The following is a 19,760-nucleotide window of genomic DNA, read 5'->3' on the forward strand; positions in this document are numbered from 1 at the left end:
GATATGGATATGGATATGGATATGGATAAGGGAGGGAAGGGGAAGGGATAGAGACAGGGGTAGGGGTAATAGAGTGAAGGGGAAGGGATTGGGGTGAGGGAAGGGGGATGGGATATGGATATGGATATGGATATGGATAAGGGAGGGAAGGGGAAGGGATAGAGACAGGGGTAGGGGTAATAGAGTGAAGGGGAAGGGATTGGGATGAGGGAAGGGGGATGGGATATGGATATGCATGAGGGAGGGAAGGGGAAGGGATAGAGATAGGGGTAGGGATAATAGAGTGAAGGGGAAGGGATTGGGATGAGGGAGGCGGGGATGGGGATGGGATATGGATAGGCATAGGGATGAGGGAGGGAAGGGGAAGGGATAGAGATAGGAGTAGGGGTAATAGAGTGAAGGGGAAGGGATTGGGATGAGGGAATGGGGATGGGATATGGATAGGGATGAGTGAGGGAAGGGATAGGGATGAGGGAGGGAAGGGATGGAGTAATAGAGTGAAGGGGAAAGGATAGCAATGAGGGAAGGGGATGGGGTAGTGATAGGGGTGAGGGAGTGAAGGGGAAGGGGTGAGGGAGGTGGTGGTGGTGAGTTGAGATCAAGGGAAGATGAGACCAAGGGGATCAAAGGAGAAGGGTTTGGGAAAGGGGGGTGAGGTGAGTGGGAGAGAGAAGATTGCAGATCACAGGCAGTGAGGAGTGCAGTTTGTTGGATATAGGAATGTATTGGAGATGTTGGGGGCAGAGGTGAAGTTGAGGAAGAGAGATGGGAGCTTGGGAATTTATATTATTTTAATCAACCTGTTTGAACATGTTATGATCCTACCTATGGGGGCAAATGACACCTTCTGAACCAGTGTGGCCACTACTCCTATACTGAAAGCACTCAATGAGGAGAGTTTATAAACTAAATAACAACTGAAAGAACTGCAGATGCTGAAATCGGAAACAAAAATAAAAATTGTTAGAAAAGCTCAGTTGTCTGGCAGCATCTGTGAAGAGAAATCAAAATTAATGTTTTGGGTCTGGTGATCCTTCCTCAGAATCTGTTTATATACTGACCAATTTGTGACCAACGTGTTCTCAATTTGCAGACTATTTTCACTATTTTGTATTGTTGTGATCACCTCTCTGGAGACAGTGCTCACAACAGGTATTCAGATAACTGGTAGTTTTTTCCAAGTTTATCTTAAATGTTGAACTTGCATAGCAAGTGCGCAGTATATGCAACATAAAGCACAACTGAAGGGACAAGGCATTTACAAGCTGGCAGAATGGTGTGGGTGGTATTTAATATGTAAGACAGTAAATGGGTGTTTTTGAGATTTGGCTATGTAAGTTGTAATCAATTCCAGCAGCAGCAATTAGATGTGAGAGACCCATGGTGCAATGTGTGAAGATGTCTTTGTGACCTTGTTAGTGCTTGTTCTGCCAGCAAAATAACTGAAGTCAATTATTGCCTGTTTATGCTGTAAGCTTCAGGCCTGTTGATTCAGACAAAACTGCATTTGTAATTTAAAATTAATCTTTATTCATGGGCTTTGAATATGCCAGCAAACAGCAATGTAATTATAGCAGTGAAAGGATATTACACTCCCTATCTGCTGTAGGCAATTAAACAAAAAATAATTTATGGAATGTGGATGTCACTGGTTGGGCTAACATTTATTACCTGTCCCTAGTTGCCCTTGAGAAGGTGGGGGTGAGCTGCCGCCTTGAAGTGCTGCAGTCCATTTGATGCAGGTGGACTCTCAATGCTATGAGAGGGTTCCAGAATAGTGGCCCAATGATGTGGAAGAAATGGGGGTGTGGTGGTGGAGCTATACCCATGTTCATCTAGATGGGAGTCATAGTCATAGAGTCAGAGATGCGCAGCACGGAAATAGACCCTTCAGTCCAACTTGTCCATGCTGAGCAGATATCCCAACCCAATCTAGTCCCACCTGCCAGCACCTGGCCCATATCTCTCCAAACCCTTCCTATTCATATATCCATCCAGTGTTGTAACAGTCTGCGGGCTCAGGTATGTGATTTGAACTGGTTTAAACAGATTGAATAGATTTTGGGGTATGAAAAATCCCAGGAAATTTAAACACTTGCAAGTTAGTGTCTTAGATCTTTAAATAAAACGTGGATGAGACAAAATTTGTTTAATTTTGGTGACTTGTGGTTGATTGAATTCAAAGTGAGAGAAATGGCTCTTAAAATTGCTAAAGAGGTTCTGGGATTTGAAGATGTTTCTCAAATTTGCCAAGAAAGTTTAGAAGGAAAGAAAAAGGCCATGCTTTTAGAATTAGCAAATAAGTTAGATTTGGGTTTAACTAAGGACAAAAATAAAGTTGAAATTGTAAGGGAGTTACTCAAACACTTGCATGTGTCGGAGAAACAGACAAGTGCAGTAGAAGTAGAAAAACATAAATTACAATTGACGAAAATGGAGTTAGAAGATAAAGAGAGAGGGAGGAAAAAGAGAGAAGGTTCTTGGCTGAGCAAAGGGAGAGAAGAAAGGGAAAGACAGATGGGGAGGACTAATGCTATTGTACATGAAGTAGACATAGGGGATACTGCTCCGATAAAACAACATCCCTATCGGCTAAATCCTTTCAAAGACAGACAGGTCCAGATGGAGGTGGAGGCCACGCTTGACAAGGACATTATTGAATCAAGGCAGAGCGAGTGGAGTTCACCGATCGTCTCAGTTTCCAAACCGGATGGGACTCAATGATTCTGCATGGATTATCGGAAGGTCAACGCCGTTACAAAATCAGACTCCCATCCAATCCCTAGATTGGAGGACTATATCGAGAAAGTTGGACAAGCCAGTTACATCACCAAGTTGGTACCTGCCAGTAACCACACATTATCAGAGTCAGTGAAAGACATTTCTGCAATTATAACCCCAAATGGGCTATATCAGTTTAAAGTGATGCCCTTTGGAATGAAAAACGCATCTGCCACATTCCAAAGACTCATGAACAGAGTTGTGGCTGGGTTAACAAACTGTGAAGGTTTTTTGGACGATGTAGTGATCTCTATTAAGTCCTGGAAAGATCACATGTTACAGTTGGCAGAGCTGTTTGAATGACTACGTGAAGCAAAACTGCTGATTAAATAAAACAGAATTTGCATAAGCAGAGGTGACATAACATCGGTCAGGGAAGGTTGACCCCACTGGACGCAATGATGAAGGCCATCGAGGAATTTCCATGACCAACCTCAAAGAAAGAGCTGCTTTGATTCTTAGGACTCAGCGGATTCTATCGGAAGTTTATTAGATTAGATTCCCTACAGTGTGGAAACAGGCCCTTCGGCCCAACTAGTCCACACTGACCCTCTGAAGAGTAACCATCCTAGATCCATTCTCCCTAACTAATGCACCTAACACTACGGGCAATTTAGCATGGCCAATTCACCTAACCTGCACATCCTTGGATTGTGGGAGGAAACCAGAGCACCCGGAGGAAACCCACATAGACACAGGGAGAATGTGCAAACTCCACACAGACAGTCGCCCGAAGCTGGAATCGAACCTGGGTCCCTGGTGCTCTGAGGCAGCAGTGCTAACCACTGAGCCACCGTGCCACCCCAAACTTCAAATTTCAAACTTCCAAACTTCAACAGTGTAGTGGCACCGTTAACCATTCTGCTGAAGAAGAACACAAAGTTTCGGTGGACAGAACCATGCCAGGAGGCATTCGACCATTTGAAATCTATATTAACCACCAAACCAGTTTTAGCTGCACCAAACTTTTCAAAACCTTTTAAAGTTACCATTGATGCTAGTGATATAGGAGTTGGAGCTGTACTCCTGCAGGAAGATGAGGATGGGATTGAATTGCCAGCTGTTGATCTTCTTTGAAAAGTAACCATCCACCAGAGGAAATTCTCCACGATCGATTAAAGAACTATTGAGTTTGGTACTGGCCTTACAACATTTTAATGTGTATATCATGAACAATGTGTCAGAGACAGTTGTGTACACTGACCACAATCTGCTTACATTCTTAGAACGTTTTAAAGACAATAATATGAACTATTTCGTAAGTCTTATGTTAGACTTTTAAGTTAAAAATCATACATGTTGCGGGTCAGAAGAATGTAATTGCAGATGTATTATCGCAGATTTAACTGAGTTTAGATGAAATTTGTCTTTATTTAATCTTATACAGATAAATGGGAAGTAGTTAAGGTGAACTTAAAGTTATCTGTATGTTCGAGTAATGTGTTTAAAAAGTCTTTTCATTATGATAGTTCATTTTTTCTTAAGGAGGGAGGTGTTATGAAGATGTGGGTGAACTTTGAGAGTAAAATCTAGCAGTGACAGCACCAAGTGTTCTCAATAAGACACAATGTAACATGTGCTCCAGCTACTGGGATAGCTACTTGCCTGTTAACGACAAAAACAGATTCGAGTTAGGCCAATCGGTTTAAATTATACCCTGAAAAATACCAAATACCAATCAAGTTTGAATGGAGTATATTGACAATCTTGAAAGCCAATGACACAGTCCCATGCTTTGGGATATAAGACTGGGGAAAATTGAACACTTGGGAGGAGAACTGCCACCACGCCAACATCTGTAGATTGCTAGTCAGAACTCTCTGAGAGGTACCTGTCTAGAGAAGGAGTTTGCCCAGAGAAAAACCTCAACACCGGAGAGCCAGTCTACCGACGAAGATAAAGAGAAGATTCGACTGCTGGCTGGTTTTAAAATTTCAGTTTTTCTGTAAATCTTAATTGGGAGTTTTATCGGACTAGTATTATAAGAGGGGAAGGTAAAAGATAGGTTATGAATAGTTGTTATTATTCTCTGTTATACTTTTAGAAATGAAGTTGTTAACTTTACTTCAAATAGTTCTTGACCATTCGAATGTTTACAGCTTGCTGCACAGGATAAACCTTTTCTGTGTTGTTGGTTTTAAATTAAGCAGGAGGGTTTACTCCATGTCGTTACAATGGTGCCATTGAATGTCCAAGAGCAAACATTCAATTCTCGTATTGGAGATGGTCAGTGCCTGGCATTTATATGGCACAAGTGTTATTTGTTTATTTCGGCCCAAGCCTGGAAGTTGTCTAGGCCTTGCTGCATTTGAAAATGACCTGCTTCAGTTTGGAGGAGTAGCACACAGTGCTGAGCATTCCCACTTCTGACCTTAGGGAAGGTCATTAATGAAGCAGTTGAAGATGCTTGGCTCCACTCCTGCAACCATGTTCCTATGTGCCAGCTATAACACCAGACAGAGGAGAAATTTCCACTTGTTTTCCATTAACTCTGGTTTTGCTGATTATTTTGTAAGCCTGATGCCAAGGAGAGTCACTCTCGCCTCATTTTTAGAATTCCAATTAACTTTATTCATGTTTCAGCCAAGGCTGAAATAAGGGCAGGAGCTGAATGGGCTTAGAGGTACCCAAACTGAGCATAGGTGAGCTTTTACTGCTAAATAAGTGATTGCTTGAAAGAATAGATTAGAACTCCTACAGTATGGAAACAGGCCCTTCGGCCCAACAAGTCAACAACACTGAGCCTCCAAGGAGTAATCCACCTAGACCCATTCCTTCTACCCTGTATCTACACCCCTGACTACACATTCCTGAACACTATGGGCAATTTAGCATAGCTAAACTGCGCATCTTTGGACTATGGGAGGAAACCCGAGCACCCGGAGGAAACCCACACAGACACTAGAAGAATGTGCAAACTCTACATAGACAGTTGCCTGAGCTGGAATTGAACCCGGGTCCCTGGCGCTGTGAGGCAGCAGTGCTATCCACTGAACCACCGTGCCTCCCAAAGCACTGTTGATGACCCCTTCCATCATTTTACTGATGATGGAGAGTAGACTGATGGGGTGGTAATTGACTGGGTTAGATTTGTTTTGTTTTTCTTATGTACGGGGCATATCTGAGTAATTTTCCACATTGCTGGGTGGATGCTAGTACTGTAGCTGTACTGAAACATCTTAGCCAGAAGCATGCAAGTTCTGAAGCATGAATCCTTTGTACTATTGCTGTATTGTTGACACGGCCCATCCCCTTTGCAGCATTAGGGCCTCCAGCTGTTTCTTCATATCCTGAGGAATTAATCTAATTGACTGAAGACTGGTTTTTAGCAATGGCAAGATGAATCATCCATTTGGCACTTCTGGCTGAAGATTGTTGCAAATGCTTCAGCTTTAACTTGTGCACTGATGTGTTGGGTTCATCCATCATTGAGGATGAAGATATTTTTTGAAGCCTGTACCTCCAGTGAGTTGTTTAACTGTCCACCACCATTCACCACTGGGTGTGGGAGGACTCCAGAGTTTGGACCTGATCTGTTGGTTCTGGAATTGTTTTGCTCTATTTTATCACTTGTTGCTTATCCTGGCATGCATACAGTCCTGTGTGTAGCTTCACCAGCATGGCACCTCTTTGGGTAATGCCTACTGCTACTCCTGACATGTCCACCTGCACTCTGGTGTCGATCCCCTGGCTTGATTGTAATGGGAGAAAGGGCTTATGTCGGGCCATAAATTTGCAGGTTGTGTTTGATGGCCCTCAGCACCTCATGTATGCCTAGTCCTCATTTACTAGATCTATTCATAGTCTATCATATTTAGCACAGAGTGCCCCACAAAACAAATGGAGGGCATTTTCAGTATGAAGATGAGACTCTCTCGACAAGGACTATGCAGTGATCACTCTTACTCATACTGTCATGGATAGATACATCTGCGACAGGCAGATTAGTGTGAATGAGATCAGTAGGTTCTGTTTGGTTCTACTGGTTTTTTACCACCTGCTACAGACTCAGTCGAGTAGTCCTTTTCTTTAGGACTCTACCAACTCAATCAGTAGTGCTGCTGCTGAGCCACTCTTCGTGGTGGACATTGACGTTTCCCCAACCACTGTCATCCTCACTGAGAGTGGTGATCAACATGGAGGAGTCAATATTCATCAGCCAAGCAGGTGGATGGGTAGGACATGGTAAGCAGCAGAAGGTTTTCTCTCTGTGATGACGTGAGATTTCATGGGATTTGGCATCCATGTATGGACTCCCAGCACGATTTCTTCCTAACTTTTGTCCCACTGTGTGGCCATCTCCTGCTGGGTCTGTCCTGCTGGTGGGACAGACAAACTCAGGGATGGCGAATGTTTAGTCTGGGGCATTGTGTGTAAGGCATGATTTCACAGAATCTCTACAGTGTGGAAAGAAACCCTTCAAGCCATCATGTCTGCACTGACCCTCCTACCAAGTCCAAGCCCCTTAGCCATCCCTGTAACCTGTGAGGCAGCAGTGCTATCCATAGAGCCACCATGTCATCTACAGTATGAGTATGACTGAAAGTTTAAATATGATTCCATGGATCTAACTCTTAGGCTGTTGCCTGAGTAGATTGTCAGGAAGCTCTCCCAATTTTGGTACTAGCCCCCAGGTATTAATGAGGAGAACTTGGCAGGGTCAACACAGTTAAGTTTGTTTGTTGTTTCTGGTGTCTTAGTTGATGTCAGATAGCCTGTCCAGTTTCATTCCTTTTTTTTTGAGATCTGTGATTAGCTGTACCTAGAGGTTTGTTTCTTCACTGGAGGTTTCATCCAACTCCTTGTTTGTTTCTCTTTTACACCATTACTGTGTGCAGCAGTTCCCTTCTGCTCACCTTTTTACATAAACTTCATTATGCAACTCTGGTCTTGCTTGTTTGATACACTTCAGTCCTGGCAGTAAAAAAAATCAATAAACATCGACTACCTGTCACCGAGAACCCCTTTCCACACCTTGAAAAAGACGTCTGCTTTTGGAAGCTATCCAGTTATTCCAGATATTGATTGACTGCACAATATTGTGGTTTTAAACTAAATCATTGTCCTAATCACAAAGATAAACGTTCACCCGGTTTCAATATGCTCAGTGGCCTTTCGACGAAGCATTGACATTATTACATTGTCAAGCTCCATCAGATTGATTCTCTCTATGCTGGTTTCTTGCATTCATCTCGTGATCTTTTTAAAATATCTCTCAATTGCAATTTATGGAACCTTCCTGTCTATAATTAGCAGCAATATCTGCATAACAGTAATTATACAACATTTCAGGTCGTCTTACTATGAGCAGTACTGTGTAAAGATCTTTATTCCTATTGCTTGTATCAGTTGGAGACTTCATTTGCTATGAATTTTAATCATTATATTTACTGTTCCCTGAGTTTACAAGTTTCTACTCCATTGTAAATCGTAGTTTACGTTTTTAATGAATGGAATGATTTTGGAAAATTGAGTTTAATTTATCACATTTAATAATCTGTGGGCATAAGAAACTCAGCAAGAAAACAGCTATATTTTGTTAAAGTCCAAATTGATAATAAGTTCCACTCAGGATTTAACCCACCATCCATTGTGTGACCTAATCCTAAACGATTCAGGCAATCCTTAATGTCTTCTGGCCATTCAGGAACAGACTGTAAATACTTTCTTGTCGCTACACCCAAATCCCAAGGGCAAAGGAAGCTCAAAAATGATTCTACTGGGCATACAATATTGTTACATTTCCCTAAGATTTGTGCTTTTTTTTTACCAGTCAACTTTCCAAGTACGTTGTCTGTCCAGTACAATTTTTATTTTATTTATCAAAATCCAATTATCCTCTTTGTTCAGGGAGCAGATTGATACATCTGTTGCGATTCTTGATCGACTTCTGCAAGCTTTGGATCCCGTCTACCTGGCTCAAAATTTCAGAGTGGAACTGCAAAAAGGACTTCAGCATTCAGATGATAACGTTAAAATCCTGGCAATGTCCCAGGTAAGGTGGAAGTCTGATTTTCTTTTTTTGTTCTTACTGTTTTCAGTTGCAACGACCCAAATCTGGTTATTGCCTGAGCTTTCAGCAACTTACACTTTGGGCCTTCGTTGCTTTTTGTTTTCCATTTCATAAAATGTCTGGTGAAATTAAAGTCAATATGCGCACCCGCAAACAATGACTGAAGACTTTGAATATAATACAATATAAAACCATATTCGATGTTATTTCAGACAAATTAGTTTAATTCAGTCTAAAGTGATTGTCATCATGCACTGAAATTAATGAAAAAGGCAAACAGTTCTCCACTACTTAATTCAGGGCAGTTACTTTTTTTTCATATGTATTGAATTTTTCATGACATTCACCATGCAAACAAGCATTTGTGGAATTTATTTATTTGCTGGATATTGGTGTTACTGGCTGGACTCAACAAGCCTGTGCTGCCTTTCTACTAGACCTGAAAATACAAACATATAGATGATTAGAGTTGATATAGGCCCCGCCCTCCATGATTGATGATGGATATGTGAATGTATTTTTGTTTTTAGTGTCATTCCTAACAGTTTAACAACAATGCATTGAGCATTTTATGAAAATTTGCAGTTTGAAATGTGCTTAATGAAGAAGTCCACAAAGTCAGGGCAGTGTGCTATGGATGGCACAAACTAAATCTTTTTTTAACATTGAGGCAAAACTGCATGTTTACAAAACGTCTCTCTTTTTCAGTTATAACATTGTTCCTATTGGTCTCTTTACACTGTTAACTTTTCCAGATTGGACGAATTGTTGAAAATACAGACGCGGTGCCAATAATTCTCAGCTCGCCCGAGTTGCTTAAAGAGATGATTCATAGCATTGGTGGAAAGAAAATATCTGTTGCAAAAGAGGTGAGATATAAGCCAAGTAATTACTGAGGTACTCTGAAAGCTCTTTGGTGTCCTGCATTTCACCACAAGGGGCAGTGTTGTCTGCTGGCATGTTATATTGACAGCCTATGTCAAAAATACATTTTTTTAACGAGACAAGCGTGTTACTAATTCTTTGATGAAATCATGGAAATCTACAACATAGGAGGAAGTCATTTGGCCCATTTTGAGTCCTTATGGGGTATTTGTCAAAGTAAATCCTGAATAAATCCAATACTGTATTCTCCTTCTGCACTCTGTAGTTTCCTATGCTAGTAAATGTTAAAGCACTGCAAAGTAATGTTTTGGCCGAAACTGCTGAAGGAGTTTTGGTAGGCAAGTTGAGAATCAGGAGGTTGACATCTGAAGGTAAGCCCACTTGAGCATTTTGTTGCAGCTGAATTAAAAGACCTGGGGACATTTTCAACAAATATAGGATCAATGATTTATCTTCACTGGTCACATATGAGACTAATCTTTCAAAGAAAGATTCTGATGATTGCATTGCAAGTTGACTGGTGCCAGTTGCCTTGTGGATGCATTTTTAATCAGTTTTTGTTTTATTTCCTGTTTCTGTTGGTAGGTAACCTTTGAATTTTGTATGATAACAGAATGCTTGGTAGACGCTTGCCACTCCAATGGCTTTTCTACCCTTGCTCTGCTATGTCTTTACTGATGCCAAGTCCCATTCACTCATCAGTCGTGCCCTCATGGACAGGACTCATGGCTCCTAGTCAAGCAAATTCTAGATTTTAAAATTCACTTCCTTGTTTTCAAGGCCTTTCAGTGCCTTATACCTCCCTAGCTTCAAGCTCTCCAGCCCCACAAACCTGAGGTACTTGCACTCCTCTAACACTGAACCTCCTGAGTACCCTCTATTTTGAGTACTTGTAATTGGTGGAACTCCAGAATTCCATCCTTAAACCTCCTTGTCAGACACTTTATGCAATCTAACTCTTTGACCATTTCTCCTCATATATGGATCCGTGTCCAACTTTGTTACATAATGCTCCAGTGGAAGTGCCTTCAAATAACCATTACATTAAAGTTACTGTGTAAACACATGCAAATATTCTTGGCATTATATGCAGGCTTTTCTTGTCTTGGGTGATATTTTCTGCACCGATCAAGGGAGCAAAAGTCAAAGTAATAAATTTATTGATATTTCTTTCTCACCAGGCAATCAAATCCCTTTCAAGAGTTTCCCAGAGTAAAGCTGGACTTGATGCATTGTTTATGACCAATATGCTACAAGATTTGAAAGATGTCATGGCTACCAATGATGTGGTGCGATACAGGATCTATGAGGTATAGTGCATTTACTGGAATTGTGTACCTTGTGTACACTCCTTCCGATAATATTCATCACCACCTATATCTTTTTTGTTTTTAAAAATATATATTCTTTTGATTTTTTTTTTCCACAACTAATTTTGTATCCTTCAGTTTATAGTTGGTGCTAATGGTTGTCTTTATTAAATAGCACGCGTCACTTATTACTTTTCATCATTCATTGGTCATTTGTCTCTTAATTCACTAGATGTGTACAGCTCCCTTTTTAGATTGTCATATATCAACACTCTGTTAAGTAGATGCAAAAAAAAAAGTAGGTGATTTCTTAAAGTTTATTTTTGTTTCTAACTGGAGTTAAAACATTCCCTGAATGCTGATAACATTGACTTTCCAACCTTGATAAGAGGACAGAGAGAGGACTTTATAGAGCTACCTCGAGAGATGTTCATCGTTAACAAAAGCAGTAGTGCAAGAATTCAAGTTTAGTTAAGAAAAGTTAAAATACAGAGAACAAAAAATCTCATTCTGAGGATAATGAATGTGAAACAGTTGGAGTGGAAATGGAGGGTTTCAAAAGTGATACTTCAAAATAAATTCACAGTCAAGATCAATGAAAGAAGCAGGCTCGATGGATGGAAATGGTCTTGCTGCATATTTCTGTATATCACACCCTTATGTTTAAATACTGCAGAAGCTTTGCTCCTTCCTGTTTCTGTGACCACCTATATTCTTCCAACTCTCTTATCTCCCACTTCCTCTGCTGCATCGTAAACTGTCGGCTGGAATTCTCTCACATCACCCTCTCCTCTGAGACATATCTTAAATCTAGCTCTTCATCTAAGTTTTTGGCCCCTGCATAATGCTCCTTGTTTGATTTAACATTGATTTTTTTGACTGATTTTGCTTCTGTTGAGGGCCCTTCAACATTTATTTCTAAACTTTGTAAGTATAAGTTCTTGCAATAGTCAGAACAAGTAGGGTCATTCTTTGTTTGCACTTTCTACCTGTAACATTGTAAGCAATATAAAGAGGTGAATTTGGAACAATGCTTCAGTCTGAAGTGTGGCAGAATGTCAGAGGTTCCAACTAGTGCCTCACAACCTTTGGATTGACGTTAGGGAGCTTCTGCATTGGTTGGTGTCATAGGTGCATACAGTTTAGTGGAGATAAAAGTACCTTTGCTTTCGTAATGCCCCTCTTGTTGTGATATTGAATCAAGTGATTTGAGTCTTCTGTTTGTCAAAGTTTTCTGTTCAATCTTGCAAAAGAAACTATTGGTTATATTGCAGCTGTTCGCATGCAGATTTTTGGCGTTTTCCCTTTTTTTTATAACTGTTCCATGGGATGTGGATGTCCCTGACATCACTGCTTTTTATTGCAAGTCCCTAAGTGAACTGACAGACTTGGTCATAGCGACCTACAGCATGGAAACATACCCTTCGGTCCAACCTGTCCATGCCGACCAGATGTGCCAACCCAGTCTAGTCCCACCTGCCAGCACCCGGCCCATATCCCTCCAAACCCTTCCTATTCATATACCCATCCAGATACCTTTTTAAATGTTGCAACTGTACTAGCCTCCACCACTTCCTCTGGCAGCTCATTCCACACATACGTGCACACGCACACGCGCACACACACACCTCTGCGTGAACACGGTGCCCCTTAGGTCACTATTATACCTTTCCTCTCTCACCCTAAATCTAGGGGCTCCAGTGCTGGACTCCCCCACCCAGGGAAAATACCCTGTCTATTTACCCTATACATGCCCCTCATGATTTTATAAACCTCCTATAAGATCACCCCTCAGCATCCAACCCTCCAGGGAAAACAGCCCCACCCTATTCAAACTCTCTCTATTGCTCAAAACTTCCAAACCTGGCAACATCCTTGTAAATATTTTCTGAACCCTTTCAAATTTCACAACATCCTTCCGCTAGGAAGGAGGCCAGAATTGCATGCAATATTCCAATAGTGGCCTAACCAATATCCTGTACAACCGCAACATGACCTCCCAACTCCTGTATTCAATACTTTGACCAATAAAGGAAAGCATACCAAACGCCACCTTCACTATCCTATCTACCTGTGGCTCCACTTTCAACGAGCTATGAACCTGTACTCCAAGGTCTCTTTGTTCAGAAACACTCCCTAGGACCTTACCATGAAGTGTATAAGTCCTGCTAAGATTTGCTTTCTCAAAATGCAGCACCTCACATTTATCTAAAATAAACTCCACCTGCCAATTCTCAGCCCATTGGCCCATCTGATCAAGATAGCGTTCTAATCCGAGGTAACCTTCTTTGCTGTCCACTACACCTCCAAGTTTGGTGTCATCTGCAAACTTACTAACTATATTAACTACACATCCAAATCATTTTATATAAATGACGAAAAGCAGTGGCCCCAGCACAAATCCTTGTGGCACTCCGTTGGTCACAGGCCTCCAGTCTAAAAAGCAACCCTCCACCACCATCATCACCACCCCCTATGTCTTCTATCTTCGAGCTAGGTCTGAATCCAAATGGCTAGTTCTCCCTGTATTGCATAAGATCTAACCTTGCTAACCAGTTTCCGATGGGGAACCTTGTCGAACGCCTTACTGAAGTCCATATAGATCACGTCCACCGCTCTGCCCTCATCAATCCTCTTTATTTCTTCTTCAAAAAACTCAATCAAGTTTGTGAGACATGGTTTCCCACGCACAAAGACATGTTGACTATCCCTAATCAGTCCTTGCCTTTCTAAATACATGTACATCCTGTCCCTCACCACCGACGTCAGACTCACCGGTCTATAGTTCCCTGGCTTGTCCTTACCACCTTTTCGTAAATAGGGGCACCATGTTAGCCAACCTCCAATCTTCCTGCACCTCACCTGTGACTATCAATGATACAAATATCTCAGCAAAAGGCCCAGCAATCACTACCCTAGCTTCCCACAGAGTTCTAGGGTGCACCCGATCAGGTCCTGGGGATTTATCCGCCTTTGTGTTTCAAGGCATCCAGTACTTCCTCCTCTGTAATATGGACATTTTTCAAGATGTCGCCATCTATTTCCTTACATTCTGTATCTTCCATGTCCCCCTCCACAGTACATACTAATGCAAAATACTCGTTTAGTATCTCTCCCATCTCCTGGGGCTCCACACAAAGGCTACCTTGCTGATCTTTGAGGGGCCCTATTCTCTCCCTAGTTACCATTTTGTCCATAATGTATTTGTAAAACCCCTTTGGATTCTCCTTAACTCTGTTTTCCAAAGCTATCTAATGTCCCCTTTTTGCCCTTGTGATTTCCCTCTTAAGTATACTCCTACTGCCTTCTAAGGATTCACTCGATCTATCCTGTCTATACCTGGCGTATGCTTCCTTCTTTTTCATAACCAAACCCTCAATTTCTTTAGTCATGCAGCATTCCCTACACCTGCCAAACTTTCCTTTAACCCTAATGGGAATATACTGTGTCTGGACTCTCGTTATCTCATTTCTGAAGGCTTCCCATTTTCCAGCCGTCCCTTTACCTGCGAACATCTGCCTCCAATCAGCTTTTGAAAGTTTTTTGCCTAATTCCATAAAAATTAGCCTTCCTCCAATTTGAACTTCAACTTTTAGATCTGGTCTATCCTTTTCCATTACTATTTTAAAACTAATAGAATTATGGTCGCTGGCCCCAAAGTGCTCCCTCAGTCACCTGCCCTGCCTTATTTCCCAGGAGTGGGTCAGGTTTTGCACCTTCTGTAGTAGGTACATCCACATACTGAATCAGAAAATTTTCTTGTGCACGCTTAGCAAATTCCTCTCCATCTAAACCGTTAATACTATGGCAGCCCCAATCTATGTTTAGAAACGTTAAAATCCCCCACAATAACTGAGGTCTCCTTACAAATTTATTTCTCAATTTCCCATTGACTATTAGGGGTCTATAATACAATCCCATTAAGGTGATCCACCCTTTCCTATTTATCAGTTCCATCTAAATAACTTCCCTGGATGATTTACCAGAATATCCTCCTTCAGTACAGCTGTAATGCTATCTCTTATCAAAAATGCAACTCCCCCTCCTCTCTTGCACCCCCCCCCCCCCCCCCCTGTCTTTCTATCCTTCCTGTAGCATTTGTATCCTGGAACATTAAGCTGCCAGTCCTGTCCATCCCTAAATCACATTTCTGTAATTGCTATGATATCCCAGTCCCATGTTCCTAACCATGCCCTGAGTTCATCTGCCTTCCCTGTTAGGCCCCTTGCATTGAAATGAATGCAATTTAATTTATCAGCCCTATCTTGTTCTCTGCTTTGTCCCTGACATACAGTCAGGGACAAAGCAGAGAACAAGATAGGGCTGATAAATTGCATTCATTTCTCAACTGTACCAGTCTCAGATTGATCTTGCTTCTTTTCTCAACTGTACCAGTCTCAGATTGATCTCTTTCCTCACTATCTCCCTGGGTCTCCCCAACACCCCCAATCTTACTAGTTTAAATCCTCCTGAGCAGCTCTAGTAAATCTCCCTGCCAGTGTATTAGTCCCCTTCTAATTCAGGTGCAATCCTTCCCTTCTTGTACAGGTCACTTCTAACCCTGAAGAGATTCCAATGATCCAAAAATGTGAACCCTTCTCCCCTGCACCAGCTCCTCAGCCATGCATTCATCTGCTCTACCCTCTTATTTCTTTTCAGAGGGTAGTTAAGAATCAATCACATTACTTTAGGTCTGGAGTCAAGACCCGGTAAAAATGTTTCCCTCGCATCAGTAAACCAAATGGGTTTTCACAACAATTTAATGACAGGTTTCATGATCACTAATACTAAAGTTAGTTTGCAGTTCCAGATTTTGTATTCAATTTGGATTGCACCGGCTGCCGTTCCGCCTACTCTCGGTCATCAATTTGTGCCACTCGTAATAAACTACAAGGAGTTGTGTTAGCTTTCCCTCTTCTCTGCCTGTCCCTTTTGATCTAACTCTCAAACTGGGCTGCACTAAACCTTCACTGTATGCAGCTGTCATCAATAATGTGGGAGAATAGGCCAGTGAAATTGACGTGGAATCCATGGTGTTCGTAGTTATTTAGTGGCACCGTGTTATATATATCGTTTACAGCTTTAAAGTATGACCTTAGAGTCAATAAGCACATTATTGTATGCTAATCGGGAGGAAAAAAGGCTGCATTATTTAATTTGTTGAATTGCTGCTAAGAAGTGCAACTTATTAATCTAAATCTATGGCCCTAAATAAATATGACTATTCCACATCCTAGTTTGACAGCATCATTAAACTGCGTTGTGTTATTGCCTTGCAGCTTGTGGTGGAAATCTCATCCGTGTCACCCGTCTCCTTGGATTATTGTGGCAACAGTGGTTTGATCACTCAGTTACTCTCTGAGCTCACAGGAGATGATGTTCTTATCAGGTGAGAATGTTCAAAAAATGATTTAATTTCAAGGAATTTTCAGTTATTAACTCAGAGCTGTGGATGTTGGTATCTGTTACTTGGATGCATGGTTGGGCCATCTTTCTTGGTTGTATGGGGTCACTTTCTCATTCTGGGCCTGAGCTTTGGACTGATGGAAATCTACTGTTTTTACCTGGCCTGGAGGATGTATGTCTGCAGATCCACAATTGGAAACTGAGTTAAAGCAGGGCTCCATGCCAAGTGGAAGAGGAAATGGCAATGGTGAGCGAAACGTCGATTCTCCTGTTCCCTGGATGCTGCCTGACCTGCTGCGCTTTTCCAGCAACACATTTTCAGCTCTGATCTCCAGCATCTGCAGACCTCACTTTCTCCTCAGTAAAAGTGACCATTGATTGTCAAGCTTGATCACTGACATCCTTGAGAGAAGGAAGTCAGCTGTCCTTGCATGATCCAGCCTACGTGACTGCAGGCCCACAGTAATGTGATTTTTTAACTATCCCTCTAAAACAGCTTAGTAAGCCACTTGATTCAAGGGCAGCAAATGCTGGTCTTGCTGGCGGTGTACACAGTCCATAAAAGAATAAAGGAACCAAAATTGTTGCTGAGGAGAAATAGAACCATCCGTCTGAAGGTTTTTCTGGCACCATGCAAACTCGCAACATGGAACTGTATCACCATTTTGTCATGAATAGGCAATCTCACTGCAAGGGTGGGAGGATGGGAATGATGCATTGGTGCAGCGGGAGTTAATTTATGGCTCTGGCAAATGAGATACGTTATTGGGCCAGATTCATCATGTCTCTGACCTGGGAGCGTTTGCTTGCACTTAGTACCCAAAATAGAAAAATATTTTCCTTAAATTGCGAATCTTCTTGCCTTTCTAAGATTGCCCTCCACATTCTTTGCCCTCCCTTCACCAACCTCTATGAAAAACATATGCAGCCTATTGACCCATCACCCTATTCCCATTCCTCAATTTTGAAATTCTCACTTCTTATTTTCAGATCTCTCCATTGCCTCACCACTCCCTATTTCTGTAGCTTCTTCTAACAACACAACCTACCAAGTTCTTGACACTGCTCTAAATTGGGCCTCTTAACAATCCCCCGCTTTTGTCACTCTTCATGTGGCATCACTTGCCTAGGCCATCTCTCTCTCGCGCTCTCTCTCTGTTAAAAAGGCTAATTGACCTACACCTAAGTCCTAAGTTGCGACACAGCTCATGTGAATCACGTTCGGATGTTTAATTGAATAAAAGGCACTCTGTAAATAAATGTTGCAGTGCCTGATTCAAAGAATTAAGAGTCTTTTTGGTTCACTTTCAGAGCGACTGCTATAGAGATGGTCACCGGACTCGCTCAGAGTCAGCATGGTCGACAATATCTTGCTCAACAAGGCATCATTGATAGAATCTCAAATATGATCATTGGTGCAGAGTCAGATCCTTTCTCAGGCTTTTATCTACCAAGTAAGTAAAGGGAATTTGTGTGTGGAGTCTGAGGAGGTAGGGGAAGCCCTAAATGAGCTTTTTGCTTCTGTATTTATGAAAGAAACGAACTTTGTAGTGAATGAAACCTTTGAAGAGCAGGTGTGCATGCTGGAATGGACAGAGATAGAGGAAGCTGATGTGCTGAAAACTTTGTCAAACATTAAGATTGACAAGTCGCCAGGCCCGGACCAGATTTGTCCTCGGCTGCTTTGGGAAACGAGAAATGCAATTGCTTCGCCACTTGTGAAGATCTTTGCATCCTCGCTCTCCACTGGAGTCATACCTGAGGACTGGAGAGAGGCAAATGTAATTCCACTCTTCAGGAAAGGAAATAGGGAAATCCCTGGCAATTACAGACCAGTAAATCTTGTGTCTGTCATCTGCAAGGTGTTAGAAAGGATTCTGAGGGATAGGATTTATGACCATCTGGAAGAGCATGGCTTGATTAAATGCAGTCAACACGGCTTTGTGAGGGGCAGGTTGTGCCTCACAAACCTTATCGAGTTCTTTGAGGATGTGACTAGAAAAGTTGATGAGGGTCGAGCTGTGGATGTGGTGTATATGGGCTTCAGCAAGGCATTTGATAAGGTTCCCCATGGTAGGCTCATTCAGAAGGTCAGGAGGAATGGGATACAGAGGAACTTAGCTGTCTGGATACAGAACTGGCTGGCCAACAGAAGTCAGCGAGTGGTAGTAGAAGGAAAATATTCTGCCTGGAAGTCTGTGGTGAGTGGTGTTCCACAGGGCTCTGTCCTTGGGCCTCTACTGTTTGTAATTTTTATTAATGACTTGGATGAGGGTATTGAAGGATGGGTCAGCAAGTTTGCAGACGACACAAAGGTTGGCGGTGTCGTTGACAGTATAGAGGGCTGTTGTAGGCTGCAGTGGGACATTGACAGAATGCAGAGGTGGGCTGAGAGGTGGCAGATGGAGTTCAATTTGGATAAATGTGAGGTGATGCATTTTGGAAGGTCGAATTTGAAAGCTGAATACAGGATTAAGGATAGGATTCTTGGCAGTGTGGAGGAACAGAGGGATCTTGGTGTGCAGGTACATAGATCCCTTAAAATGGCCACCCAAGTAGACAGGGTTGTTAAGAAAGCATATGGTGTTTTGGCTTCATTAACAGGGGGATTGAGTTTAAGAGTCGTGAGATCTTGTTGCAGCTCTATAAAACTTTGGTTAGACTGCACTTGGAATACTGCATCCAGTTCTGGTCGCCCTATTATAGGAAAGATGTGGATGCTTTGGAGAGGGTTCAGAGGAGGTTTACCAGGATGCTGCCTGGACTGAAGGGCTTATCTTATGAAGAGAGGTTGACTGAGCTCGGACTTTTTTCATTGGAGGAAAGGAGGAGGAGAGGGGACCTAATTGAGGTATACAAGATAATGAGAGGCATAGATAGAGTCTAGCCAGAGACTATTTCCCAGGGCAGAAATGACTAACACAAGGGGTCATAGTTTTAAGCTGGTTGGAGGAAAGTATAGAGGGGATGTCAGAGGCGGGTTCTTTACACAGAATTGAGAGCATGGAATGCGTTGCCAGCAGCAGTTGTGGAAGCAAGGTCATTGGGGACATTTAAGAGACTACTGGACATGTATATGGTCACAGAAATTTGAGGGTGCATACATGAGGATCAGTGGTCGGCACAACAATATGGGCTGAAGGGCCTGTTCTGTGCTGTACTGTTCTATCTATCTTCTGTCTATCTATCTGAGAGAAAAGTCCTTTAAAGCCTGTTTGAGGAGAGTTTTGATCACTAGTCTCTGTATTATCTACTTTGATTCAGAGATAACCTTCTTTTATTTTAGTACTGAGTGCTTTGAGATGTTCTATTGTATTAAACATGCTATCCAAATACAGGTTGTTTTGTTGTCAGTATATTACTAG

At 42.0% G+C, this 19,760-nt stretch overlaps 1 protein-coding gene across 2 annotated transcripts in view; it reads left to right on the forward strand.

The window, feature by feature from the left end:
• The window catches only part of psmd5 (proteasome 26S subunit, non-ATPase 5), a 31,733-nt gene that overhangs the window by 384 nt on the left and 11,589 nt on the right, over positions 1-19,760 (forward strand). For both annotated transcript variants that reach the window (XM_043720434.2, XM_043720433.2), the window contains exons 2-6: positions 8,632-8,776; positions 9,550-9,663; positions 10,861-10,989; positions 16,269-16,378; positions 17,707-17,849. In XM_043720434.2, coding sequence (XP_043576369.1) covers positions 8,632-8,776; positions 9,550-9,663; positions 10,861-10,989; positions 16,269-16,378; positions 17,707-17,849 — 641 coding nt within the window. The remainder of the gene's footprint in view (positions 1-8,631; positions 8,777-9,549; positions 9,664-10,860; positions 10,990-16,268; positions 16,379-17,706; positions 17,850-19,760) is intronic.

Source organism: Chiloscyllium plagiosum, unplaced genomic scaffold (assembly GCF_037043375.1).
Source record: "Chiloscyllium plagiosum isolate Xiang-an unplaced genomic scaffold, Cpla_swu_hap1 HiC_scaffold_21, whole genome shotgun sequence".
NCBI lineage: Eukaryota > Metazoa > Chordata > Chondrichthyes > Orectolobiformes > Hemiscylliidae > Chiloscyllium > Chiloscyllium plagiosum.